Genomic DNA, 26,033 nt, shown 5'->3' with positions numbered 1-26,033 from the left:
GAAATGTCCATTTTACAAAATCTGCAGCAACACCATAGAAGTTGTAAAGGAAAAATATTTATTATTTTGGAGCAGTTAACATCTTGCCTTCTGATAATCAAATTAACATCGATTAGCCTTATCTTAATTAACAGCATGTTTTAGGAGATTATACTAAATCCTTGTACCAACAAGTTGTACTGGAAAAGACCTATCATCCATCCTACTTTTGCAAAATAGGCTGAGATTTTTGCCATTTCAGAGATGAAGTACAAAATGAAGGGGAGTAATGGAGACTCTGTCACTGCATATTTGATGATGTGGATCTATGGGCCAAAGACTCCGAAGGAACAGAGTGCAAAAGGTGCACACCCACCGCGGCCCAAGGGTTGCAGTATCAGTGGCAGAATAGTTAGGCTCATGCTTAGCCTTTTTACCTAGACCTGGGCTTTCCTTAGAGGACAGGATTTGGTGCAATGTTTTCAAGTCACTACATAATGAGCCTGATTCTCCTTTCACTAATAGCCTGATCTTGCTCCCACTTAAGTCAAGAGCAAAATTCCCATTGACTTACAGGATCAAGCACTTTCACTAGTGTAATCAGGAGTAAAGGAAACCAATGAAATTACATCAGTGTAAAGAAGAAGAAACTCAAGCCCTTCATTTTAAAGCACCCAGTTCAGTAAAGCACTTAGAATCACATAGAATATTAGAGTTGGAAGGGACCTTCATCTAGTTTTAAGCACATACTTTGTTTTAAGCTTAATTCCTATCACTTTATCCTCGTTAGTTAAGTGCTTTGCTGCATCCCAGACAAAGAGAGTCACAAATAACGTTCAATGGCAAGGACAGTCTAACCATTGACTTCTGCACGGAGAGTGGGAGTTAACTTACTAACAATGACAAGTGAGAGAGAACTGTAAAGGTTCCAGAGGCAGAGCTATACAAAATCTTTTTTGCAGATGTAAACAGCCTTCCTAAATCGTCAAAACCTCAGCTGCAGATTCAGAGATACCCGATTCACAGCGGTCCTGTGAAGATCCCATTGTAGATGTGGGTAACACCCATGATACCAATGCCTTTTCTAATTTCATTTTTACATGGTAGCATATTTCTATGCCAAAATAAATCTATCAGTATTACACCCCCACAGTGAACAGAGGCTCATCGACTGACAAGCTACAGAGCTGTAAGAGTAGGGTGTGTTAACAAACAACAATAATAAATAGTCAAAAGATTTCACAGGTTTTACTTCAAAAAACAAAACACTGATAACCTGACAGATTATGAATTGTGTTAGCAAATGTCTGGTGTTAAAACCACATAGGGCCTAATTTTGATCTCACATCTATAGAGCAGGAATCCATGAATGGAGTTATTGGTATGTGTCAGATTCAAGCCTTTAGGGCTCAATCCAGCTCTAATTTAAGTCAGTGGAAAGACTCCCAATTGACTTCACATGGGATTTGGAAGCAGCCCAAAGAATATATTTAAAAACAAAAGCAAAACCCAAAGTGGCTTAGATACAAATTATATACATTTTTATTAATTTTAAACAACATTCTTCTGTATAAATTCTGACATTCAAATCATACACAGCTTTTTTAGAAATGCATTTGTAAGCTCAATATGCGCTTAGGAGACACCTTATTTGGATGTGTTATAAAACTGATGGATTTTCATCGGGAGCAAGTGTAATTTTAATGTTTTAAACCCACGTTTTCCTTATTTTAATCTCAGTTATAAATAGCAGAAATCCTTGGAAGCTAATTTTAAAACTTTACTTTAAAGATAAATTTTGTTTAGGCTTCTATCTTAAGTCCTCATTATAGAAGATATGGTCTGCCACATATTGCATTTAATTTTTGGAATAAAGATACTGTAAATCAGGGACAACTGGCCCAGAATGCCAGTATAATGGTGAAGACACTCCACTCTGCCTTTAAATTACTTCTGATGGTCTAAGTTTATTTTGCCTGGTCCAAGAGAGTGACTATTTTAGTGTATGACATCTCATGAGGACTCCCCAGGGCTAAAACTTCATGCAGTTATTTTTCGCTATGATGGTTCATGAGATTTAAGACCTTAAATTCAAATTAGTCCTGTTATATTTTTGTATGGCTGCCACATCCTGTGCTCAAAGAATAGCATCCTACTTTGTGATCCAGCCAAGATGCCCCAAGCATATAATAAAGTTACTGTTTTTACCCTTTACCCATCCCATTAGAGGAGTCTTTTTGTTTTCAAGAACTTGACTATGGGATTTCAGTTGCCTCAGCGAGACCAGCTAGGGCATGTATCAAAATGGCTCTCACCTCCTCATGACATGGGCATAAAATCATGGCCATTAGGAGTAGCAGCCATTGGTCTTTCACTATCATATTTCTCTGAAATCCCACATTCCCCTATTACTCCATTTTCTCCATGCACACATAGCTACTGCATCAGTCCATCCACTTTCTCTTCCAAAATGAATGTTGTCCTGCAAGACTGCAGTACTATTCAATTAGCTGCTAAAGTGGAACAGTGGTACCCACAAAAGGTGTGTACTTGTAGCAGGAAGGTCTGATCACCAGCTAGCTGGTGGTAAGCTTGTGGCTTTTGATTTCTGCCAATTTAATCATCCCAGAGGAGACCCCAGCTGCAGCCTCAATCACCTTCTTGTGCTCCAATTACTCCCCCAGCAGTCAGTCACTACAAAGAAGCTGGGGGGCAAGGAAGAGGGACCCTGACCCATCCACTCCAGCAGGTCCCAACCCAGGGTCCTAAACATTTGTCAAACTATCCTGTCTAGTTACTGAGCTACCCCGAATTATGTTTCTCCCTGGGCACTTCCTACCAGTCTGGAGCTCCTCAGTTTGGAACAGGAGAATCTGATAAGCCAGTGATCACAAGTCTCTAAAGCATCCTGTTCAGTCAGTCTCTAAGGACTTTCAACTCCCAAAGAGCAAGCAGGGGGGCCTCCAAGTCCCTGATGCTAGAGCGGCCTTCACAAAGCTGTTGCCATTCCTGACATCATCAGCCTCACTTTCTAGTGCTACGTGCAGTTCATGCCCAGCTGGCCTACCAGTCTCCTTTTAAACTGTTCCTCCCCTGAGAACATGCCTTGTACCTGTATGGAGTTGGGCCTCCATAACCCAGTGCCTGCCCTGGTTCAGCAGGAGGCCTGTAGATGCCATCACAGTATCCATATTGATACTTCAGCCATCTGTGGCCAGTATCCTAGAGGCCCATTCCCTAATTGGATGATTAGCTCTGCACTGGTTCTAGTGCACCTGTGCTCTCCTCTCCCTCCTCATCTGTGCATGTGCCAAGCTGCTGTGGAGCAGACTCTGTGTCACAGCAGCTCTGTGGCAAGTTATAAAATGAACTGCTAAATGACAGGAGGAATAGCTGAGGACTTTGGTAGGCTGAGAAAGTTGCCTGTGGAAGTTTCAGGCACTGCGCTATGTCAAGGTGCAGTCTGCTGATCAAGAGATGCAACTAGCTCATTCTTCCCTCCTTTTGTACAGATGCTCAGGTATGGGGTTAACAGAGGGGACACAAGCAGGCTCCACTCCCAGAGATCATAGAACTAAGCTGAACCTCAAGCTGGGGAGTTTCTCTTTACTTTTTCTTTAATTGGGTTTTGATTTCTTATCCTATTATTCTTCTAAGCAAAAAGAGCTGACAGTCTGCAACTATTTTTGTTTCTTCTGCTGAGTCATTTCACCATCCTACTGGTATCCTCCCTAGTGCCTCACCTCTGATGTTTCCGGTCTCTACTAGGCTGAGGTTAGTCACAAAACAAAGCCGGCTATATAACAGAACGGGTATCCTTCCACACTCCCAGTAAGTTCAGTCTGGTTTTGAAAAGTTTTATGAAAGTAGGGCCCAAAGGAAAGGCTTTAGATTGACTTTAGGAGGCTTTGAATCAGGCCCACACAATGTCTTTGAGATGTTTTCTCAACATTTGTGAGAATTTGCCATCAACAAAGTACCCCAAATCATACTGCCCTCCCACCATTACAAAGCAGAAGGTGAACTGAACTCCTCAGTACATCAAATCTGGGCTCACAGATAGTGCCTTCATATTCATTTCTCTTGTTTTGCTTATAAAGTAGAAAAGGGTCAGAACCAAAACTCTAGATCCAGACACCCCCAATTTTAGGGGTGGAATGGGAGGGGTCAGTTTCTGAACTCAGACTCAAACTCTGCAGCTGGCCACTCTCTCTATAATGGGAGAGAACCAAAAACCAGGATCTGAAGTGCAAATCAGAAGTCAACCATCCCTGTTACAAAGTAGCCTGCAGACTTTCCAAGGTTTCAGGAAGGAACATTTTGTAATAGTTCTTCTCTTCTTTGCAAACTCCCCTTAACCCCCCAAAAAGACTTCTGACATGCCATAGTGCACAATCTTTCTTTCACTTTACCTGTCAGCATTATTGCTCTATAGAACTATTTCCAGAATCTAAAATGGGTTATTAAAATCTCCTGTGAATCTTGTTCCACTGTATAAAGACCAGGCATGTAGATATCACAAAAGGACCCTGCCAAATAATTACATACAGTTTTTAGTCATTACTCTCCATTGTTATTAATCCATTCCTTAAAAGCTTCATGTGCAATCTATGATTTTCCTTTTTCTCCCCATCTTATCACTTAAAACATCTCTTAAATTACTTGAATCCAACTTCTTATAAATTTAGGACCTCATCCCAAGCCCACAGCAGGGAATGAGACACTGTCCATTGCCTTCAGCAGGCTTTGGATCAGGCTTATACACAGTCTGTCACACTCTCCTATCACTCTTTTCCTTGTCCTCCCTCTCTCATTCCCTTTGTTACGTTTACTTGTTGTGTCACATCTTAAATTAGATTGCATGGTCTTTGGGGCAGGGATTGTGACTTACTGTGTGTACAAACAGCAGCTAGCACAAAGGAGCCCAACCCCAACTGAGATCCTTAGGCACTAGAGTAATACAAACAGAATAAATAAATAAATAAAATAAATAATATTCTCCCTTTCCACTCTGTTTCTGATGATGCATGCCAGCTATAGATCAATTTGGTTAACCACTTTGTTGATCAGCAGCATTTGCAAAGCATGCACCACAGCCTCATCCGTGATGTTAGGGCAGGTTAGGAAAAGGGCTTGATTCATGACTCTGGTAAACATTAATTGTATTGACTTTCATAGGACAGTAACAGTATGTCAAGCTCAGAAGAAATCAAACAAATGATCCCATTCAAACTCCATTAAAGCCAATGGGATGCTTACCATTGGCTTTAATGGGAGCTGGATTGGGCCCAAAGTAGAGTGAAACGAATAATGGAGAGAGATTGGATGTGGCACTTGAACAGGACCAGGTGCCACGTTGTTGCTTGTGAGGAACACTGAAGAATGGCAGGGTGGAGCTGTGGTGCTCCATGACATTATTTTTGCACTGCACAGATTCAGACAGAATGTGCCAGAGTCACTGAATGAAGCAAACTGTCCAGTGCTCCTTATGTCTGCTGGCAAAAGGTTCAGCACGTGCTCCCCCACTGCCAGTTGTTAACAGGCTAGGAGAGTGGCTCTATCCAGGGGTCATGACGTGCTGTTAGAGGTTCTAACCAGTGCACAGAGGCTGTTATTGTCAGCCTTCTTCCTGGGCAGTGCATGGATACGTTCATCATCCACACTGCACCTATACATAGGAGCCTATATTCAGGCCTACATCTTAGAGTCAGCTGGGGGAACAAAGCAGCCAGCTTCCATGGGGCTATTTCCATTCTGCTGAGCTTGAAAAGGACTGTTAGCAGCGAGAGCACAAGTTAACAGCTAGTCTGTCTCTGCACAAGAATGGTAGGACTTTGCATAACCAATGGACATTTGTATGTTTCTCAGCAACTGAGCCTCCTGACTCTCCCCAGTATACAACTTTAAGCTATACGAACTGGTAGGCATAAATTGCTTGACAGTGTCTATATCATTTGTTTCAACTAGAATTTTGCAATGAATAAGCTAATCCGGTAAACTCTTAAGTGATAACGTGGTTCCACTGAAGTCAATGGGAACATTGCAGTTATCTACAACAGAGGCAGGGGCAAGCCAGAGTTCAGCATCTCTGACAATCCTTGATCACACAAGCAGTCTTTATTCACATGAGCAGCCTCATAGACTTCAAAGAGATTATGCATGTGAACAACACCACAATGTGTTCATCATCGTTTTCAGGATCAGGACATAAATAATTCTGTATTCGTAAGAGCATGTTTGCATTTTGTGTGGGCATTTCACAGCAATTACCAAATGTTACATCTGATCTCTGGAAATTGACTAGTCTCTTTTCATAGTATTGTCCATACCTTTAAAGGAGCTGAGGAGGTTGAACAGCTGTAGATAACAAGTAGGAAACACTCAACTTTAAAAAAATTTCAGTGATATCAGAAGAGGAACTGATGGGTAGTTGCTAGAGTCCCAGCTCCAGCAATATTGCCATCTGATTTACACAATTTTAAAACAATCCTTTTTCTTTTTTTTTTCCTTTTTGTTTTCTTTTTTTTTTTTTTTTTTACAATGCCACTAACCGCTGTACAGATAAAATCTAGATGATAAAATATGACTCGTGTTTTGGTTTCTTTTTTTACAAATAGTTACAAATACAATGGAGAGAAGATATATTACATTCTATGTACAGAACACACCATTTCTGTCAGGGTAGGATATTAAGCCTAGCTTTTATTTGTACACGAGACCCTGAGATGCCTTGTCGTCTTCCCTTGTACAGTATGTATACAAGTTCATTAACTCCTTCTATTAAAAATGGATTTCTGTGTTTTAATTGTACCATCATTTTGTATGAGAACTCAGAAAGGGAAAATAATGATCTTTTCTCCCCCCAGATATTTTTATGATTGATTGTTTCTGCTCCCCAAATTGTTGGAGAACTGAACATGGTGACTTTACAATGTGTGTAACATTTACTCATTTAAAAGTCTCTTAGTGCAGTGAAATGAACATGATTTCCCTTTTTATATATAAAAAACACAAATTCGTACCAGCAAATAAAATGAAGTCTTTACGAAAGTCTATTTCCTGAAAGTCCGCTGTTAATTAAACAGGCTACTTTTCAAAATATAGGCTACAGGTGTAGGCATTAGCTTGGCTGGAAGTCAAAGCAGATTCTGATTAGTCAGGAGGCATTGCTTATTATACCCCCCACCATCTTTTCATATAAAAATATACTTTAAGGTCAGCATAATTTTATGTAAGTCTTTAACATTGAATTCTCTGGATCTTCATGGAAAACAATACACTGAATGCATTTCATAATTTTACCTGAAATTCTTATGCACTGTACACCTTTTCTGCTCACCAGCAAGCTATGCCATTCCCGAAATAAGGGTCACAAATTCCTTTGCTTTGAACCCTGGTACAGATTTTGGTACCCCTTCAACGAGGACTGGAATTTTTAAAGACAACTTTGGAATAGCTGGATTGACTCTTGTTTTAAGCTTTATAGTTATGCATGGGAGTTGTCAGCGTCAGCTGTCCATTTGGTGCCACTTCATTGCCATCATCCTCCAGTAAGCCTGAAACATCAGCATTGGGTATGCTGTCATGGTAGCTGCTAAAACTAATGTTGTCCTCCTTGAGCTCAATGGTCCAAAAAGGAGCATTAAGTTTTCTGTTTTGATATTCACGGTACATATAGACAGCACCCACAAAGCCCATCAATAGGACCACAACAATGATGATAACTGTCAAAATAATGATGTTAAATTGAGTCCAGGAGACGTCTGCTAATGCAGATGTACTATTCTCAGAGGAGTTTATAGGAAATATAGTCTGCACAGTTGTTGGAGCTAATGTACTGTTTATCACTGTTGTTGAAAATGATGTTGGCCTGCTGGTATTGGGAGAGGCAGTTATAAATCCTCTAGGTTCAGGACCAGGAATGACTTCTACAAATAAAAAAAAAACAACATAAATAAATACAAACATGACCAATAAAATACATGATGAGCCATGACTGGAGAACAAGAAATAAATGCTTCTGCCTATACATCACTGTTAGTATGAGCGCAACAAACTAAAAATTTAAGGTCAGAATTTTTCAGGTCCCTTTTCCACATCAAAATACTTGGCCAGATTTTCAGAACAGCTCAGCACATTGAGTGTTGAGTTCTTTTGAAAATCTGGCCATAAGCATCACAATGGGAGCTGCTGGGTGCAGAGTTCTTTGGAAAACCTCTTCCTTGTTTAACTGCCCAAAAAGGAGCTAAGTTAGTCCTGATTGTGGATGCTCATTTCTTGAAAATCTGGCCCAAAGAACCTCAATTACTCATGATGAAAGCCAGTCACTCCAAGTGCATCTCAGTGAGTGAAATCTTGACTCCACAAATCAGTGGGAGTTTTGCCAGTCAGTGGAGCCAGGATTTCACCAAACATGTGTAAGGTCTTAAAAATCAGGCCCATCCAAAGAAGTGAAGCCTGGAGGGTTAGACCTAGGGACACTGATGTGCATCTTTCATACTACAGGATTGTTTCCAACCTACCTGTCTAAGAACAAAAGCCAAGTTAAAACAATGGCACAACATGTTCTATCATCAAATGTTTGATATAGTGTCTCTGCTTTTACATTTCTATATGTAAAAAGACAATGATCCAGATTCTCCCCTCAGATGAATCAACACACAAATCTGCATGCACATATGAGGGCACAATGTGGCTCAATAATGCTTAGAAATAACAAAGTGTGCATGTGTCTATGAACAATATTAAAATAGTATGATCATAGTCTGCACCATATTTCAGTTTCAATTTACGGCATAGAGTAATAGACAAACACAGAAAGATAGTCATTGCAATACTGGATCAGACCTAAGTTCCATCTACTCCAACAACAGCCAGCACAAAATGCTTCAGAGGAAGGCGCAAGAAACCCTAAAATGGGCAGTTGTAGGATAATCTGCCCCACCAAAATACTTTCCTTCTAACCCCTACTAGTTAGAGATTGGCATAAACCCTGAAGAATGAGATTTCATATCCCTTCCAAATTTTTCATATTAACTATTATAACTGGATATTTTTGTTTTATCCATGTAAATGTCCAATCCCTCTTTGAACCTTGCTAAAGTCTTGGCTTCATAAGGCAAACAGAAGATCCTGAACGTTTTCAGATATGCACGCTAAAACATTTTTCTCATTAACATGACTTATTTTAGAATCTTATGTTCATTCAGTAGGAACATTCAGGGGTTAAACCAGTGCAATAGGCATAATCAGCACTCTACACAGTTTTCATTAAAGGCTTTCCTACAGCTCCTTTCTGCTTTTTCCTCCTCCCTCCCATCTCATTCTGCCATCCTCCCTCCTTAAAACCCTTCCTTCATTTTAAATCCACTCATAGCTGTAGCAATTCTTGCACATGGTGCCTCGATGCATGGATTTGGTTTTTCTGAAGAGACCTTTTACTAGTAGTAGCTGAGGAGGAGAATCACCTCTGAAAGGCTAATTTAGCACAGAATTGCAACACTGAAGGCAACAAGAGTTGGGGATGCTCAGTGAGGGAATGATTATATTGTAAAGCCAAAGGATGGATTTAGAGGTGGAAAGATTATGTTACAACCAGAATATGTTACAACCAGACAGATGATTTAGAATATTTCTGCTCCATGGACCAAGTCCTGCTCTCAGCTTCATCCATCCCACCCCACCCATTTTAATGCAATTGCCTGAGCATAACTGAGAAAAGAATATGGTCGTATCTGTCTAGCTTAGGTATTTTTATAACACCAATCACTGCAGTATCGAGCCACTGATTAAAATCCTCAATAAAAAGCTATCACAAATTACAAAGGGCCAACCTCCAATAAGGGTCCCACACAAAACAGTCTAGTCAGAAGATAGTTAAGGTTAAAAAGTTGTTGATACAACCTAATTGATTAGCTTTAAGCTTCCTTATCACATACACATTAAAATATATGCTAGCCATTAGGTTCGCTGGAAATGCACCGTTAAGGTATCCACTCAGCTCCTCGCGATCATATAAGAAAAGACCACTGGCTCTCACCCAGACCAATTTCTACCACTACTCAACCTTAGCTTGGTCTCACTGGTGGTTTAATTAGACTCTGGTGCTGGTGGCATTGTTGTGAATGTGCATGGGCATGCTGTTTGGAAAATGCACACTGTTGGATGTCTGAGTAGTTAAGTTCTCGGGGCCTGATCCTGCTCCCATTGAAGTCAGTGGTAAATCCCCATAAAATTTATGCAGGTCATGGGCCCTAAACAGAGAGGATTAGAATGAAAACAGTTACTCAGCCTTCTTTATAGTAGTCAGTGCCATTTCCATTAGAATATTCCAACAACATTTAACTACATGAAATCAAGAGACGTAAGGAGCTAGTATCTCTCTCAGAGTGAATTATTATGGTGAAATGGAGTCTGGATCCGCAGAAGTTTGCAGAAGTATTTGAGCAGAGAGATCTGTGATGTCAGCTGTTGCACTCACACCACTAATAGGTTATCCCTGAGCCCAGAACTTCATGGGTACAAATTAAAGGAGCCCAAAAGATCATGGCCCAAATCCCAAGTGCTTCAAGGATCCTGCCTTAGTCTGTTCTTGTGACTTAGTAAATATAAAGGATCAGATTTCATGAGTGGGTAGTTATTTTTGGTGCCCCAGTTTTCTCTGAATCCAACCTGAGACTCCTTGAAAGGGCCTGATGAGCATCTGCCCTCAGAAAATTAGGCCCCTTTTAGTTGCCTGAAGATGGGCTGTCCAAAATTGAGGCCTCCATATTCACTAGTCACTTTTGAAACTTTTGGCCCTAAAATCAGCTAGCATGCAGTACCTCCTGCATCTCTGCTTATGGTCAAGAAACATTCAGCAAACAGGGAAAGAAAATGCGGTCTTCTTAAATATTAACATGGAAAGGAAAACAGGTGTCAAGGAAACATGATAGCTGCCTTTGAGAAGGGAGGGGAATAGTTTCCCAAGACAGCAACCAGCTATCTCACCATGTCATTAAAGTGTCAGAAGAGGTGCAGGCTGGAAAGGCAAAGGCATATTTATTACTACTGAACAAGGTCACTTGGCCCCTTACATACAAAACCAATCCATTAAAGTTGGAGGCAACGGATGGACCAGTGTGAAATTGCTATCTGCAACCCTGCAGAGATGGGCATACATAAAGTTACAGCTTTACTGATCATCTCTCTTCCCCACGCAGAAAACTATCTTGCAGTCTGTCCGTTCAGGGATCAGTAAGAGAATGAAGGTCACAGCAGCTTCCTTTTGTGACTCCTTTGAATTAAATCTCATGGAATAGCAGGGATGAATTTGGTCCTGATAAATTTTGGAACTCTGCGCTCTCCTTTCTATGTACAATCGCAGCTTAGGTTCATATGCACAGAGCCTGAAGTCTACCTCGTGAAGTAACTTAGGCTATGTTTACACTGACGGCGGCAAAATCGCCGCCGCCAGATCGATCTTTCAGGATTGACTGAGCGATCAGTGAGACCCACTCAATTGATTAGGAAGTCGACTGAGTAAGTCCATCCCCTCAAGTAGCGTAGCGCTGCGGCTCAGCACAGTGTGAACAGCGCGCAGAAGGGAAGCTGAGCAGTTGACTACGCAGAGTAGTTTGCGTAACTCCTGTCGACTGCTGCCGAATCGCAGGGTCAGTGTGAACCAGCCCTTACTGACAGCCATTGGAGAAGAGCTTTCTACCATTTTATTCAGGGCTATACTGTTATGAGGCAGGTTCTTCATTGCCACAGCACACCTGAGCATATTAGATGCAATGAGGCAGAGAGGGTGAGGAATGAGAAAAGGCCTCAAAAATCAGGCAATGGTGAATTCACAACCCCTGATCTTGCCACTGATTTGCTGTGTAGCTTTGGCCAAGTTGCTAACCACTTTGTGCCTTAGTTTCCCCATCTACAGAGCAGAGGTGCTAGTACTTCAGAGTTGTTTTGAGCAGTTGGTTAATGTCTGCATAACCCTTTAAACCACTAAGTGTTATGATAAAAAGCCTTTAAAAGGTGCCAATCCTGCAAATCCTTACTGATGTGAGAAGTGCTGCTGAACGGGAGTAGTCAAATAAGTGCAACTCACGGTGGGTTAAGAGTTTCCATCCAGCTACAGAAATCAGGATACAAACTGAATTATACATCATCTTTTGTTTCAGTTTATTTCACAATATTGCCTGCCACAGTTTTGGGCAACAGATGAATTACCAAAAATCTAGATGAATCTCCAATTCATAGATTTTAAAGCCAGAAGGTATCATTACATTATTTAGTGTGACCTTCTGTATAATGCAAGCAAGATGAATATATTGCTGTCTCTTTTTATACAGACATGCACACACACGCATGAAAAAACACACAAAAGTTCACTGCTGGATAGGAACATTCACAAATACTTTTCTGTGCTGAAACCCTGAGGATCCTCACCATCCCCCAGCCTGCTGTCTTGAGCTGTACAGAGAACTGGCTGTCAAGAGCCATTTCCAGCATGCCAAAGCTTAGCAATGTGTCAGAAACATCATTGCTGCTCCTTTCAATGTAGGCAATGTTCAGACAGGCTCTTGGTAATTGAAAATGAAGCTTTAAAAGACATCAGAAATGGCTATGGGGGAATTTTCTTCCAGCCTCCAATTTGGATTGGCCCTTTTAAAGGAATGAGATCCTATGTCCACATTGGAGGACTCTAAAGCTGCTTCATCTTCAACAGCAAACCCCTCCATGAATGAATATAGACAATATTCATTCCCCACCCCTAGGCAGCTTGCGTGTATCTGAACTGTTCAGCAAACACGGACACTGATTCAAGGAGAAGGATTTACCTTTCTTGGTGCAATTGGCTCCCTCTGGGTCTTTGACATAACCTTCCTGACACTCCTCACAATGGAACCCGGTAGTGTTGTGGAGGCAGCCAATGCATTCCCCTGTGTCTGGCTTGCATACCCTGGGTGACTGGTCTGGGTCTACATTCCCGTTACATTTACATCGAATGCAGATGCTGTCGGAATTGTAATAGCCATTGTCACACAGGTTGCAGTTGGGGCCAGTATACCCAGCTCTGCATCTGTCACACGTTGGGGTTTGTTCACCAGGTTCTGAAAAAAAGAGACATACAACTATAACTTAAGGAGCTCCACGAAAGAATGTTCCTTGTACCACTTGCATGTGTGCTCTGCATCACACTGATTTTCAGTCAGGTTCTAGAGTCAAAGGGAGATTGACCGTATAAAAGCTGAATGGTCAAACCTTTAAAATGTAAGCTTTTTGCAGTAGGGACTTTTATCTGTTCAGCCCTGTATATCTATGCTGTCACATAAAAAAAAACAATGTTTGGGTCTCTAAATCTTGGTTCCCAGTCACAGAGCACAGTTAACATACTTCCAGGCAACCTGAGATTATTACTGCTACAGGACACCTCTGTCTTGAGTGATGGATTGCATGTAGCACCTGGCCCATTGGGACTACACCATGGAAGTTAGGGATGGACAAAAACCTTTTAGATCATCTTGACCTGGGGGAGGGGGAAATCACAAGGCATAGAAAATGTGATTACAATCTAAAGCGAAGGGTTACTCCCCCTTGCAGTTTGCCTTAAAACTCAAGTATTCTCCACCAACGTCTTGAAAGCTCACACAAATTATATAGGCCTAGCATTGTTATCTTTAATACATTTTCTTATTCTCGCTTTTACAGTAAATATAAGGGCGGTACAAAAAATTCTGTCTTTAAATAAGGGGCCACCCACCTACAAAGATTGGAGAAAACTACTCTAGTTCATCTCCCGACTAGTGCAAGACTGATCTTAGTAGTACATTTTCTAGCATTTTGTCCAAATTAATTTGAAAATCCCAAGCAACCGGGCTTCCGCCTCTTTTCTCTTGGGAGTCTCTTACACAGCCAGAGACGGCAGCTTAAATTTTCCCCCTGATTAATTTCATCCCTTCACCCCTTTGCGATCTCTTTGGTAATGAAGTACCAATGGCTCAAAAGCAACACTGCAGAAACTGTAAGGCACAGACACCTTCACCAGCCTTTCAACTAAGCAAAGAGCACAGAATATTTGTGGCAGGTCTATTTTCTGTGTGCACTGGGTGAAATCCATCCCTATGCAGAGGGCCAGCATGTGGCCCATGCACTGCTTCAGTCCCACTTAAGTAGGAATTAAGAGTTGCATAGCCCTGTTGCTAACCTTCTGCAGAAAAGTGAATTTCACCCAGTCCTGATGACACAGACTAGCTTTCTGCTGTACCTGTGTCTCTTTGTCTGCAAGACAATAAAGACACTTAAAATGGGCAGTGAAAACCACCAGCATAACCGCAGCAACACGTAACAGCTATTGCCTGCAGCCAGGGAGATCTTCCAATGGTTTCTGCTATCCTGTTGCTCCCAGGAGAAGCAACATAAATGTGCCAAGAATAACTGTCAATAAATACTGCCCTCCCAAATGGCATGTCACTTCCAATAACACACTCCAGGTCCCATGAAAGAGGGATTCAAAGGCAAAGCTTACGAACTGCTACATTAGGATCAGCCCTGAGTACAATTTAGCTGTGAAATATATTGGAAGAAGTTGCTTTCGCTAGCATACAAAAACAGCCTTACTTATTTGGCAGCTGCCAGTAGATGCCACCATTGAACATGGGCAGCGGCGACATTCATGGCCTGGGAGGATGCTTCTAAAGAAGCCCACCTTACATTTTTCACAGTGACTTCCTTCTGTATTTCCTTGGCAATTCAAACAGGTGCCTAATAGAAATCAACAAAACAACAGACGATTAATTTAGAAGCAGCAGCAGCACATTTTATCAAGGCTATGATATATATGTACACACAGAGATCTATATTGGACAGCCTAAATGTTCACAAGTAACTAGCGATTTTGGTTGCCCCTTTTGTTGGACACTAGACCTGATCTGGGACGCCTCAATACCTTCTGACCACCGGGCCTGCCCCAGTTGGGCAGTCAAAAACACAGGCAGCCAAAATCACTCATCACTTTTGAAAATTTAGGCCTATACATAGTAATCAATACATGCACTTAAAATCAAATGATCCTCCAGGAGAAATAGCCTAGTCTGTATCCACACTGGTGAATAAGGACCTCGCACTGCCAAGCCTCACTCACAGGAGTAGCCCCACTGATTCCTGGTGCTTGTGAAATACCTACAAGAGTCAGTCACAGGCAGAATGATGGGTTAAGGCCCCGTAAGGATCATGCTGGGAAGGTCAAGGACAGTTCTCTTGGTTTCTGCTTTACAGCTGTTCTATCATTGCAATGTCACCGTTTAAGAGAACCATAAAATTCAGTAAAAAGTCTGTGTTGCATCTGTCTTTGGCCTCTCTGCCAATCAAAATTCACCAGCACTAAAATAAAGGACAACCTATAACGCTCACTCCTAATGTCAGTAGCATTGCTTTGAAGTTGTGGGGATCGACTGCAACTTGCACCACATGTCCACACGAGGGCATAAAGAGAGGTAAGAACCCCCTTGCACAGGCTACATGGACGCTGGGTCTGGGCATGTGGAGTAAAGAGGAGCTGTGCACCATCCCTACGTCTGGAGCAGATGGCTCCAGCCCCCAGAGCTTGGCTCCCTCACCAGTGCACCGATCAGCAGAGCTGAGCCAGCGCCATGTGGGAGGATTTGCTGCTGGTATAGGCCAGCAACAAATTACTAACCCCTGGAGAAAGACTGGGGGGGAAAGGGGGGTTCCTGAGCCAAAATTCCTTCTCTGAGGTGCTCCTGGAACAGCAAAGCAACACATTGCCTTTTACTAGAGACTGTGCCCTTGTGGCATGATCTAGCCCTTTATCAAATTTAATTTGGTATTATTGCAAACACAGGGAGAAAATCCTGCTAGCTATACAAATGCAGCCCCTATCGAAAGCTCATTCATCAACAGGAACATCATCTGCTTCAACAAGCTTCTCACTGAGGGGTGGAAGTGACCCAGGGGAAGCTTATTTGATTAAATCCCAAGTACAAGACTCTGAAAGGTAAAAGCAGCCTCTCAACAAACCAGGATTGTGCAGAACAGTGTATTTACAGCATAAATACAGAATGCACACTCATTGAGCTAAGTTTCTGTATTTTAGGGGGAATAAAATGCTCATGTCAACAGCAACCAGACATAAAATCCCCATCGGATTCATGTTTAGACTACAGTTAGTTCCTTATAACAGCAATCCAGGCTGTTCAAGCATCATGCAAGTCTCAGTCCAGGTACATGACATTACTCTTAGTCTTTCTTTGCTGGTGCACCAGTGAATCAGAGGACTGCGAGTCCCCAAGCAAATACGATTTGTCCTTGTATTTGATCCTCAGATTAATGGAAGAATGAATAACTGGCTGGGTATTGCTTTTTGGAACCAGCTGATTCATACATGTGGTGGAGGCTGGCAGTGCCTTTGATAACAAAGGATGCTTGCAGTGTTCCGTAACTCAATCTTCAAGTCAATATTTGCTTCTTGTTCGATGACCTGTATGATATGAGCCTATAGCCTCTGTGGGAGACGTGTCCACACTATGGAAACCGCCATCTCCTAATTGCAACCTCTGTTGGCAGCCTCACCACGGAGACCAGGGTTGAATGAATCAGGAAGAGTCAATTACTAGAGGTGGTCTCTCCTGGTCAGCTGTAAGGCTCTGGAGTTAGACTCTGCTCTCTGTTATGCTACTGTACTTCGGGAACAACACCACACATTTTCTGTGCAGACCTGTCCATTTCAAGATCACACCCTTTCCCATCAGCCAGAGTTGCAAGCATCTTCCTCTGCAATACTCCAACTGACTGCATTGCCAATGGACCAATAGGTCACACAGCCATACAAAGCATGCTAAATGTTTTGGTCCGGGGTTCATTTTCTTCTCCATGGAAAGCATTAATATTTCATAACAATGTCCAATCTGATTGTGCCTTTCAAGCATTAACTAAGCCTCACAGCACCCCAAGTAGGTAGATGTCGTTGCACTTATTTTACAGAGGAATACAGTCAGATACAGAGAGGTGAAGTGACTTATACAAGGCAATACGTCCAAGAATAAAGCCTAGGATTCTTGACTTCCAGCCTGTTTGCTCTAACTACTTTCTCTTTAACACACTAAAACCTAATGAACCTGTATCCATCTAATATACTGTGAGAAAACATCTTTTATATGAAATTCTGTCACATTACTAACCTGGATTTGTCAAAAAGATGTAGGTCTTCAGTTAGCCACCAGAGGGAGCCCACAACACAGTATTAATGCAATCGAAACGTTGACATTGACAAGGAATACACACTTTTATATAAACTGGATAGGTCAAACAAAGTGCAATCTCTAGTTCATATCGAGAGCTACGTGCATACGTTACTTGTTAGAAATCAGATCTAATTTACTATCTGTTTTTCTGCTTCAACAATAAAAAGCAAAGGTAAGTAAAGAAAGAATAGGAATTTTCTACCATTCCACAATAGATTGAACAAACAATAACATGGTTAGGCTTCAATTCTGCAATCCCATCTATAAAGGCAGATCTTTGACAGTCATGACAAAGCATTCTGTGTTCATAGACTGACTGCAGGATCAAGGGCTTAGGTCGCTTCTTTGTTTTCTTTCTTTGGTATGTAATTTTATATCAAATAGCTAAAAAACACACGTAAAGGCTCTGATTCAGCAAAACTCTTAAGCAAACCTTAACTTTAAACATGTTCTTATGTCCCATTACGTCAATGGGACTTAATCACATACTTAAAGTTAAGTATACGTGTTAGTGCTTGCTGAATCAGGGCCACACACAATGACGTTCTAATATAGACTAGATGTCCCATTAAATTTGTTCTTCTGTAGACAGCAATGGTGGTGGTATCTGCTTAGAGAGTTAATTCTGTGACTCTCAATATTGACTCTGTCTTTGTTACAAATGTGCAGGCAATGTAGTAATAAATACTAGAACATAGCAAATTACAAACAAATTTGATTAATTCTGTCTCTCTGTTCACAAGCTGTTTGCAAACAAGCTGCAAACTTCTTGAATTCATTACCTGTATTTACTTCACTAGACAAGATTTATGTAAGTTTTATTTTACTCTGTGGTTCATCATTAGAAGTTTGAATTTCAAAACTGGAGCTCTGTTGCAGAGCTGGGGTAGATCATTTAAGTCACATGGCATTGTCTCTCTTTGGGTTTCTGGTGTCAAGGAACACAGAAAGAGAATTTATTTTTTTCACTGCAGAAAATGTAAGTAAGTGGATCACAACATTCAAAGAAAGTCAACACAAAACAGACTGGAGGCAAATTCATTAAAAAATGGAAAAATGGAAAAAAAATATGAATGTTATTTGTGGCAATACAGGTTGTATTGAGCCAATACCTGAATACATGCTTCTGGTAAACAGAAGGTACAGCGAAAAGAAAGCTCTTTAGGGTGGGGAATCATCTTTTGGTCATGTGTTTCTATAGTGCCTAGAACAATGGGGCCCTGGATTCCAGACATAATAACAAAGGCTTAATATTGCTGTCAAAGTGAATGGCAAAGCCCCCATCAACTTCAATGGGAAGAGGATCAGATCCAAAACGACAAGTTTGTGTTGTAAGTAGATGATTTTATGCCCTATCAACAACTATAATTTAATGAAAGGTACAAATAAAAGGGATGAGATTGGTGAGGGCTGAAAATCTTCTGAGGGCTGGAATACTTTTGTCTGATTCTGGTTGTTGGGCTTGGTGGTATTTAGCAGCCTGTCACACACAGAAAGTCAGACTAGATGATCTGGTGATCCCTTCTGGCGTTAAGCTCTAGGATTCTAAATAAAATGGCAGAAATCAGGGGAGTTGACTACAGGAACATCTACATGGGAAGCAGAAACCTGCAGCAGCAAGTCTGAGAGCCTGGATTTATAGGCTTGGGCTACAGAGCTAAAAATAGCTGTGTAGATGATCCAGCTTGGGATGGAGCCTGAGCTCTGAAACCTAGGGAGGGCCCCTGCTATTCTAAGCACTGTAGATTTGAGCTATGCGAGTCCAAGTCTGTAGACCCTGGTTCTGAGATTTAGTGCCATGGGTTTCTGCTTGCTGTGTAGACATACCCCAGATGGTAAAGACTCAAATCACTACACACACACCACTGCAGCCTTGCTGAGGTCAATGGAGCCCTACCAACATTACGGAGGAGAACTTGGCTCTAAGCTGTCAGAAGTACTGTACCTGTTAAGACATCACAGCGGTTGGAATAGTTATTGCACTGGCATGGCTCACAGCTGGTTTGGGTGATCCAGTAGTACCCATCACGGCACTGGTCACACTTGAAGCCAGTCACCCCAACTTTACACTGGCATTTTCCAAAGCTACAAAGAAAAACAAAAAACCAAGACATATGAACGTGCTTCTAGATGACTCAGTAACTTCTGTTCCCAATCTCATTGGTGCCATGCTCTCCTTCCCCAAGGGGGAATTTGTTCTTACAATGTCGCACGCATGCAACAAATGTTTACCAAAAATGTAATGACTGGAATATAAAACACAAGGGAGTATTATTACTGGAGTATAAAACACCTGTGTAACCTCACTGAGTTCATGGGATTGTGTGGGTGTAATAGCATGCAGAATTTGACCCTGTATTAGCTTTCAGTTCACACTTTATTGCCTTTATCTTCTGATAATGGTTCCTCTCTGAGCTTGGCAACTCAATGACTCATCCTTCCCTTTGAAAGAGCTCTTTCATTGACTTCCACATCTCTATGTATTGATTAGCAGTGAGTGATTCTTGCCATAGATTGAGTGTTCTTGAGGATAAAGACAGTGTGTGTCTGTGATTGGAAAGCACCTAATGCATTTTGGGCACTACTGCAATGTAAGTAGCAAGTGAAACAAGACAATGAAGGTTTGGAGTTTGAGTTTGGTTCAGATAAGTAACCCCCTAAAATCAGATGCTTATCTGAAGCTTCTTCAAACCTCTGAGTGCACAAAACTGGACTGGAAATTTTGTGAGATCAGGAATATTTCAGTGTTTGAAGTTCTGGTCCAGGCTAGAAATTAGAGATGAAGAAAATTCCCCACCATATCCCAATATTTCAGAACTTTTTAGAAGTTCTCCTTGAGAAACAGGCAATGCTATTTCCTCTGGATCAGCCTATCCATCTCTAGCACTGATAGTATGGTCCCACGGGAAGAACTAGAATGCGGATAGGAGAAATGGACTCTATTCCCTCCTCAGCCACTACAAGCCAGCACCAAAGCTCAATGAAGGCAATGAGAGTCTTTCCAGTGCCCTCAACAGGCTTTGGAGTAATGAGAATCCTTAGCCTTTATTTAGTACCTTTCACCTGAAAATCTCAAAGCACTATACAACAGTGGGTAGGTATTATCTCCATTTTTACAGATGGGAAAGTTCAGAGATGCAAAGTGACTTGCCAAATATCACAGAGCCAGTCAATAGTGCTTTGGAACAGCTGTGGATCTTGATCTGTTCATCTGTAAAACGAAGATAATAATACTAAACTATCTCGTGTTGGGGGGGAGTGGGGATTCTGAGGATTAATTCTTTCATGTATGTAAAACACTTTGAGATTCCCATATGGAAGGAGCTATTGAAGGGCAAAATATACAAATCTATATGACTGGACAGGACAGGACAGGATACACAGACACACCAGCGCTTCTTAACTCCCTGCCTTTTATTGAGACTCTCAGTATTTGCTGTGCCTTCCTAAACAAACATCAATTATTCTGTATAGTTCCTGCAGGGGAAGAAGAGACAACTAACTGCATCTATGAAAAGCCAATGAACACTAAGAGGGGCTGAGATCCAGAATAGCTGGATGTACTATTATGTGTTGTTTTTAATTAAATGCTTCAGATTAAAACGACGCAGTAAAACGACGAGAGCCCTGTGGCACCTTAAAGACTAACAAATGTATTTGGGCATAAGCTTTCCTGGGCAGAAACCCACTTTGTCAGATGCAGTGGTTTTGGACAGCACCATTCTAAAAAAATGAACATACTTCAGTATTTCTTATTAGTTTGCTTGGCAAAAATAGGAAATCTCCAAAGCCCCACACACAGAAAGAAAACCCACAAATCTAGTCCAAGAGCTAAACAAAGAAACACTTTCAAAATATGAATCACAGACACATTTAATGGACTAATTACAGAAAAGAGCAAGAAATATGTTTCATTAGTCTTCAGGCCATTATCAGGAACTACAGCCAGCAGAGGCAAAATTTAAAGAGATGCTGTTAGGCAGCTCAGCCCCAAAACGTAGGTTCGATAATAAAAAAAAGTTTCACAAAACCTAATGTTAATTGAAATGTTTTCATGATGTTTAAACCCAAAGCAAATGGAAACTACTTTTCATGTGCATTTGAATGTTTTCCTGCAGTGTTTGCAGCCTGGAGCTACCGTGCGATGGAGCTAAGAGCTCTGATTAGACAGATAGAACCAGAAAGTGAAACTAACCAGTCCCATGGTTCTAAATCTACGTCATAGCAGGACTCAGGTTCCCCTTTAGCTGAGACCTCATCCCATCTACCAATATGGACAAAGGCCGATGGTCATGACTCCCAGGTTGAAAGCCCATGAACTGGTCCAGCTTCATTGTACAAATTGACTGACATACAAGAGTAAATAAAAAGATGACCATATCAATGGAGTACATTGGATTTATAAGCCAGAACTCATTTGAGGCAGAACAGAGAGGAAGCTTGCAGTGATGCACAAAGCTAGGAGTCAGAACTCCTAGGTTCTATTATCACAAAGATATTATATATTTCTAAAGGTACTTATATGGCTCTCATCTCCCTGGTATTATTATGGTATAACTCTGCTACATAAAGCAGAAAAATGACTGTTAAAAACAGCCGAGGAGAGGAAAAACAGCAGTTTTCTGTGTCAAAAGTTATGGCGTATTCTTAACATCTGTTGGTTTGAGTTTTCATAAACAAGGAGATACTTATGATCCTGGCAAACTGCAGTCTTGCATCAGTTGAGAACAAGATGACTACAACGGGGGGGTTGTGTCCAGCGTGCAGAAGATTACAGAAGGTTTATACAGCTGAGGTTGAAGCAAGCAGAGCATGAAACCGACCACAAATGTGATTGGAAGTTAAGATTTTGAGGGATTTCAGAAACCTAAATCCTCCCATACTGACTCTTGCCAAAGGCAGAAGACTTGCAAGGGACCATTCAAGATGAAAGTCCATTGTACATGCCATCACGGATACATCATAGCCTCTTCTGTTCCCCCCCACAACTGTTCTCCATGGACAGGAAAAGGCTCTCTCATCAAAAATGGTAGTGCCATGGGGAAGAGGGAACAGAAAAGGCCCGTACTAACCAAGGGCAGGCAAGAATAGAGGAGGAGAGTGACCAGGTCTGTGAGGGGACTGGAGCAAGCCCAGGGAGGGCTTAACAAAATAAAGAAAAAGAAAGCAATTTTGAACTAGATCATCCAATGTATTAGGGAGCCGCGGGAGCCCCCTGAGGCTGGGGGAGGATGTCCATGCTGCTTTGTACATGTGTGAAGGACTTGAACCAGGGGCCAACTGGCTCAAGGATAGGCTAAGTGCAAAGGTGACTTTGCCCCCATCCCTTTTATTCCTGCCCAGGGCATAAGGTTAGTCAGAACAGAGAATCAGGTCCTTATATCTCTCTGCTTCAGTGATTATCTCCACGTCATTTCAAATTTCAGCTGACAAACACATCTGTTCTCCCTTGCTATTGCCGATATCAAACTGAACTTTCATTGTGTTTAACTCCAGACCCCATTCTGAGATGGTGTACAATTTAAAGGCCCAGTCCTTCATGTGAGTAGTCCCATGAGTAAGAGTTTACAGAATCGTTTCCTAAAGCTGTATCATTTAGCCTCCTGGCCTGGTTTCCTTTGATTCCGGGACATTCCCTATTATTTTCTAACCTTAATATTAACCAGGCATTTATTTGAAGGGGACCCTCCTCCCCGGGAGCCTCTTTCCATCCAGACTCTGCTTCATTTTAAACAAAGTTTTTTTGTCTGACTTCTCTATAGTTGAATGTAGCATTTTTGGGATAATGGCCCTTGATTTTACTTATTAGATTAAAACCAACAGGATAGGAAGTTATTTTTAAAAAGTTTTGGAAAGTTTAGTTTCAATGCTTCTTTATAAGGACTTTTCTCAACATGTTACATATGGGCACGGAGCCAAGTCTTGCATGTGTAAGAATTAAATCACTCAGCAAATATAAAGCTTTGCCTGTGGTCACTGCTTCTATAGGATAAAGCTCTCTTACAACCCTGCCTTTCAGAGTTCCAGCCCAGCGGAGACTGTTGAACACTTTTCGAAGCAAAGGTCAATGGTATAAACGTGTTGAAATCACAAAAGAAGCCCTGTTACCAGAGCAATTGTGCCCATAAAAAAATCCAAAGACTTGAAAGAAAAGACCCACAGTTTAATTCTTGAAGAGTGAGAACTGAACTAGATTTTGAGTGCAAGCCAGGAATACTTTGGGGCTGGGACTATTAAGAAACAGCAACATAAATTGCTTGGCTACTATTTCAAACGATTAACCACACTGAAGCCAGCAAATTTTGAGCTCTCAACGCTCACACAGTGGAGGGAGGTGTTGGAAAAATGTTTTGATTTCTGGTACCTAAGGATAGCTGTCCACCTGGGATTCTATTTGGATCTGTGAAAGTACATATTTTCTACAGGGTGCATGATTTTGCAGTGCACTCAGGCCAGATACCACTTAGCACTTAAAAAAAAATTCTTGCAGTAGCAGGGTACAAATGCATTTAATGAGCCAAGTGGGGTCTATAACAGCACGTGAGCATGGCAGGGGTTTAAAAAGTCTGGGCCTGATGCTGCAGTCCACTGTACACGAACGGAGCACCATTGATTTAAATGGAGTCACCTGGGCGGAGAAGTGGAGTAGCACCGATTCAGGACCCTACCAGCTCCTGTAAGCTCAGAGTGCTGGAGAATATGGTGTGGGAACACTCCCCAGGCTAGATCATCAAGAACACAATCCACCAGGACTACTATGAAGGAAACTGCACGAATTAGAAGAGAAGTGTGGACACTGTTCTCAGATGACCTGGACAGATAAAGAAGTGGAACATCTGTAGGGCAGATGCCTACAAGAAGGTGGTAAATAAGGGGGTGGTAAATTTAGGGGGAGGTAAATAAGACAAAAGGCTTGTAGAGAAAAGAACCCCACACCAAAACCAGACTTGCCTGTAAAACCTGGTTTGATTTTGTTTCCGTTCACCAGGGCTGCATTCCAGCCCCAAGGGAAATGGCTATGTGGGATGCAAGAAACCCCACACTTCATGTGCAGAGTTGCCTTCACATCTTTCCTTCGGGGGCAAGGACGCCCGTCTCCCACCCACCCCTTTTAATCTATGATGGGCTCAGGCACATAGAGCAGTAGCAGCTGAGGATCTTTGAACAGCCCCTGGGCCAAATTATTCCACCATGGCACCGTCAGGAGCTGGGCTGCTACGTGGCCCACATTGGTAATGGCAACAACATGATCCTCTTGTTGAGAGCACTGAAAGGTGAGGTCACAGGAGTCGAGGGGCGGCTGGGTAACCACCCAGGACAATTTTTCTGTTTTTCAGCTGGCTCCTGGGAAACCTTCCTGGACACACAGGGAGCATACTACAGCGAGCAGCTGATGCCTGTCTCCCTCCCCTGGTCCTGTCCCACCCCATGTCCTGAAGCTACAGAGCACTTATGCTGGGGGAATGGAGATTCTTCTGATCTGCTGCTGCCGCCACCGCAGTTTCCCTCTTCTTGTGGCTTGTGCAATGTGCTATCCTCGGCAACACATGGCAGAGAGCAGCAGGGGGACCTGAGAGCTTGTTAGGAAAAATAACCTTAAAACATCTGGCTGACTGAAATGTGACTACACTGGAGCTAGAGGTATAACTGCCAGCTGGGTAACACATCTACACTAGCTCTGATCAAGCCAGTGTGCTAAAAATAAAAGTGTAGCCATGGCAGCATGAGCAGAGAGTGAGTTAGCTGCCCTGAATATGATCCCATCTGAAACTTGGGGCAACCAGCCCATCCTATCACTTATAACACCATAGCTACACTGCTATATTTAGCATGCTACCTTACTCAGACCAGCATGGTACATGTGACCCAGGTGGAAATTACATCTCCGACTCCGGTGTAGACATACAGATATGTCATGCTGTGATCCATACATTGTGCAGTACACGAACATTGATGAGACTCCTGCTGCTGTCAGTGGAAGAGTTTCCCAAATCAAAAGGCCCATCAGGATGCAGTAAGCCCAGGATAGATTAGAGAAGGCATGAACATGTCCTAAGCAGCTATTCATACAGTATGGTGCTATGGGATACAGAAAATAAATAGCGAGTTGTAATAGTTTGTGTTTTCTTTCCAAGTGGGGAATCTCCGTGAGAGTCCCTTTTTATAGGATTTAAAAAAAATAAAAAATTCGATTGGATTCAAGAGCAGGGGTAAAATTCTCTATTACATTTTGAAGGACAGTTCAAACAGCCTATAGAAAAGTGAAAGAGACAAAGTGGGTGAGGTCATATCTGTTATTGGGCCAATTCTGTTGGTGAAAGACAAAAGCTTTCGAGCTATACAGACCTGAAGAAGAGCTCTCTACAGCTTGAAAGCTTGTCTCACGGACCAAGAGAAGCTGGTCTAATGAAAGATATGACCTCATCCACCTTGTATATCCAATCTCCTGGGACCACCAACCCCACTACAACAACACTACACCACAACTCTAGAAGGGTTATGCTACTACTACTAATTTGTATGGGACAGTTTCACAGAGGAACATCTCCATTAATACTTGCCATGAGCATAGTGAGCCCTAATCCAACCTATATGTTGATTTTCAGATCAAATAATTTGGATATTAACAGATAGGGAAAAGAAGAGTGGAGGAGCCATTACAAGATGGTTCACATTTATATCCTTGGCTCCCCTGGTTCCACTACAGCCATTCGAAGCCAAACACTTTCTCTACAGCACTAATTTAATGACACCTTCTATGCGCAGATTCAGACGCCGAAGAAGCCCCACGCCCATTATGCAATCCCACTG

At 41.9% G+C, this 26,033-nt stretch overlaps 1 protein-coding gene across 1 annotated transcript in view; it reads right to left on the bottom strand.

Moving 5' to 3' along the window:
• Positions 1-1,498: 1,498 nt before the first annotated feature.
• Positions 1,499-26,033, bottom strand: part of MEGF9 (multiple EGF like domains 9) — an 81,162-nt gene continuing 56,627 nt past the window's right edge. Inside the window, exons 3-6 of the mRNA XM_067542146.1 lie at positions 19,168-19,307; positions 14,581-14,724; positions 12,801-13,073; positions 1,499-7,907 (exon numbers count right to left, since the gene is read on the bottom strand). Of these exons, the coding sequence (XP_067398247.1) occupies positions 7,453-7,907; positions 12,801-13,073; positions 14,581-14,724; positions 19,168-19,307 (1,012 nt within the window). The 3' untranslated portion in view covers positions 1,499-7,452. The remainder of the gene's footprint in view (positions 7,908-12,800; positions 13,074-14,580; positions 14,725-19,167; positions 19,308-26,033) is intronic.

Source organism: Emydura macquarii, unplaced genomic scaffold (assembly GCF_026122565.2).
Source record: "Emydura macquarii macquarii isolate MOO-44397 ecotype Brisbane River unplaced genomic scaffold, CSIRO-AGI_Emac_v2 contig_691, whole genome shotgun sequence".
Lineage (NCBI taxonomy): Eukaryota > Metazoa > Chordata > Testudines > Chelidae > Emydura > Emydura macquarii.
The sequence above is the reverse complement of the archived record's forward strand: the minus strand, read 5'-3'. Positions and strand labels throughout refer to the sequence as shown.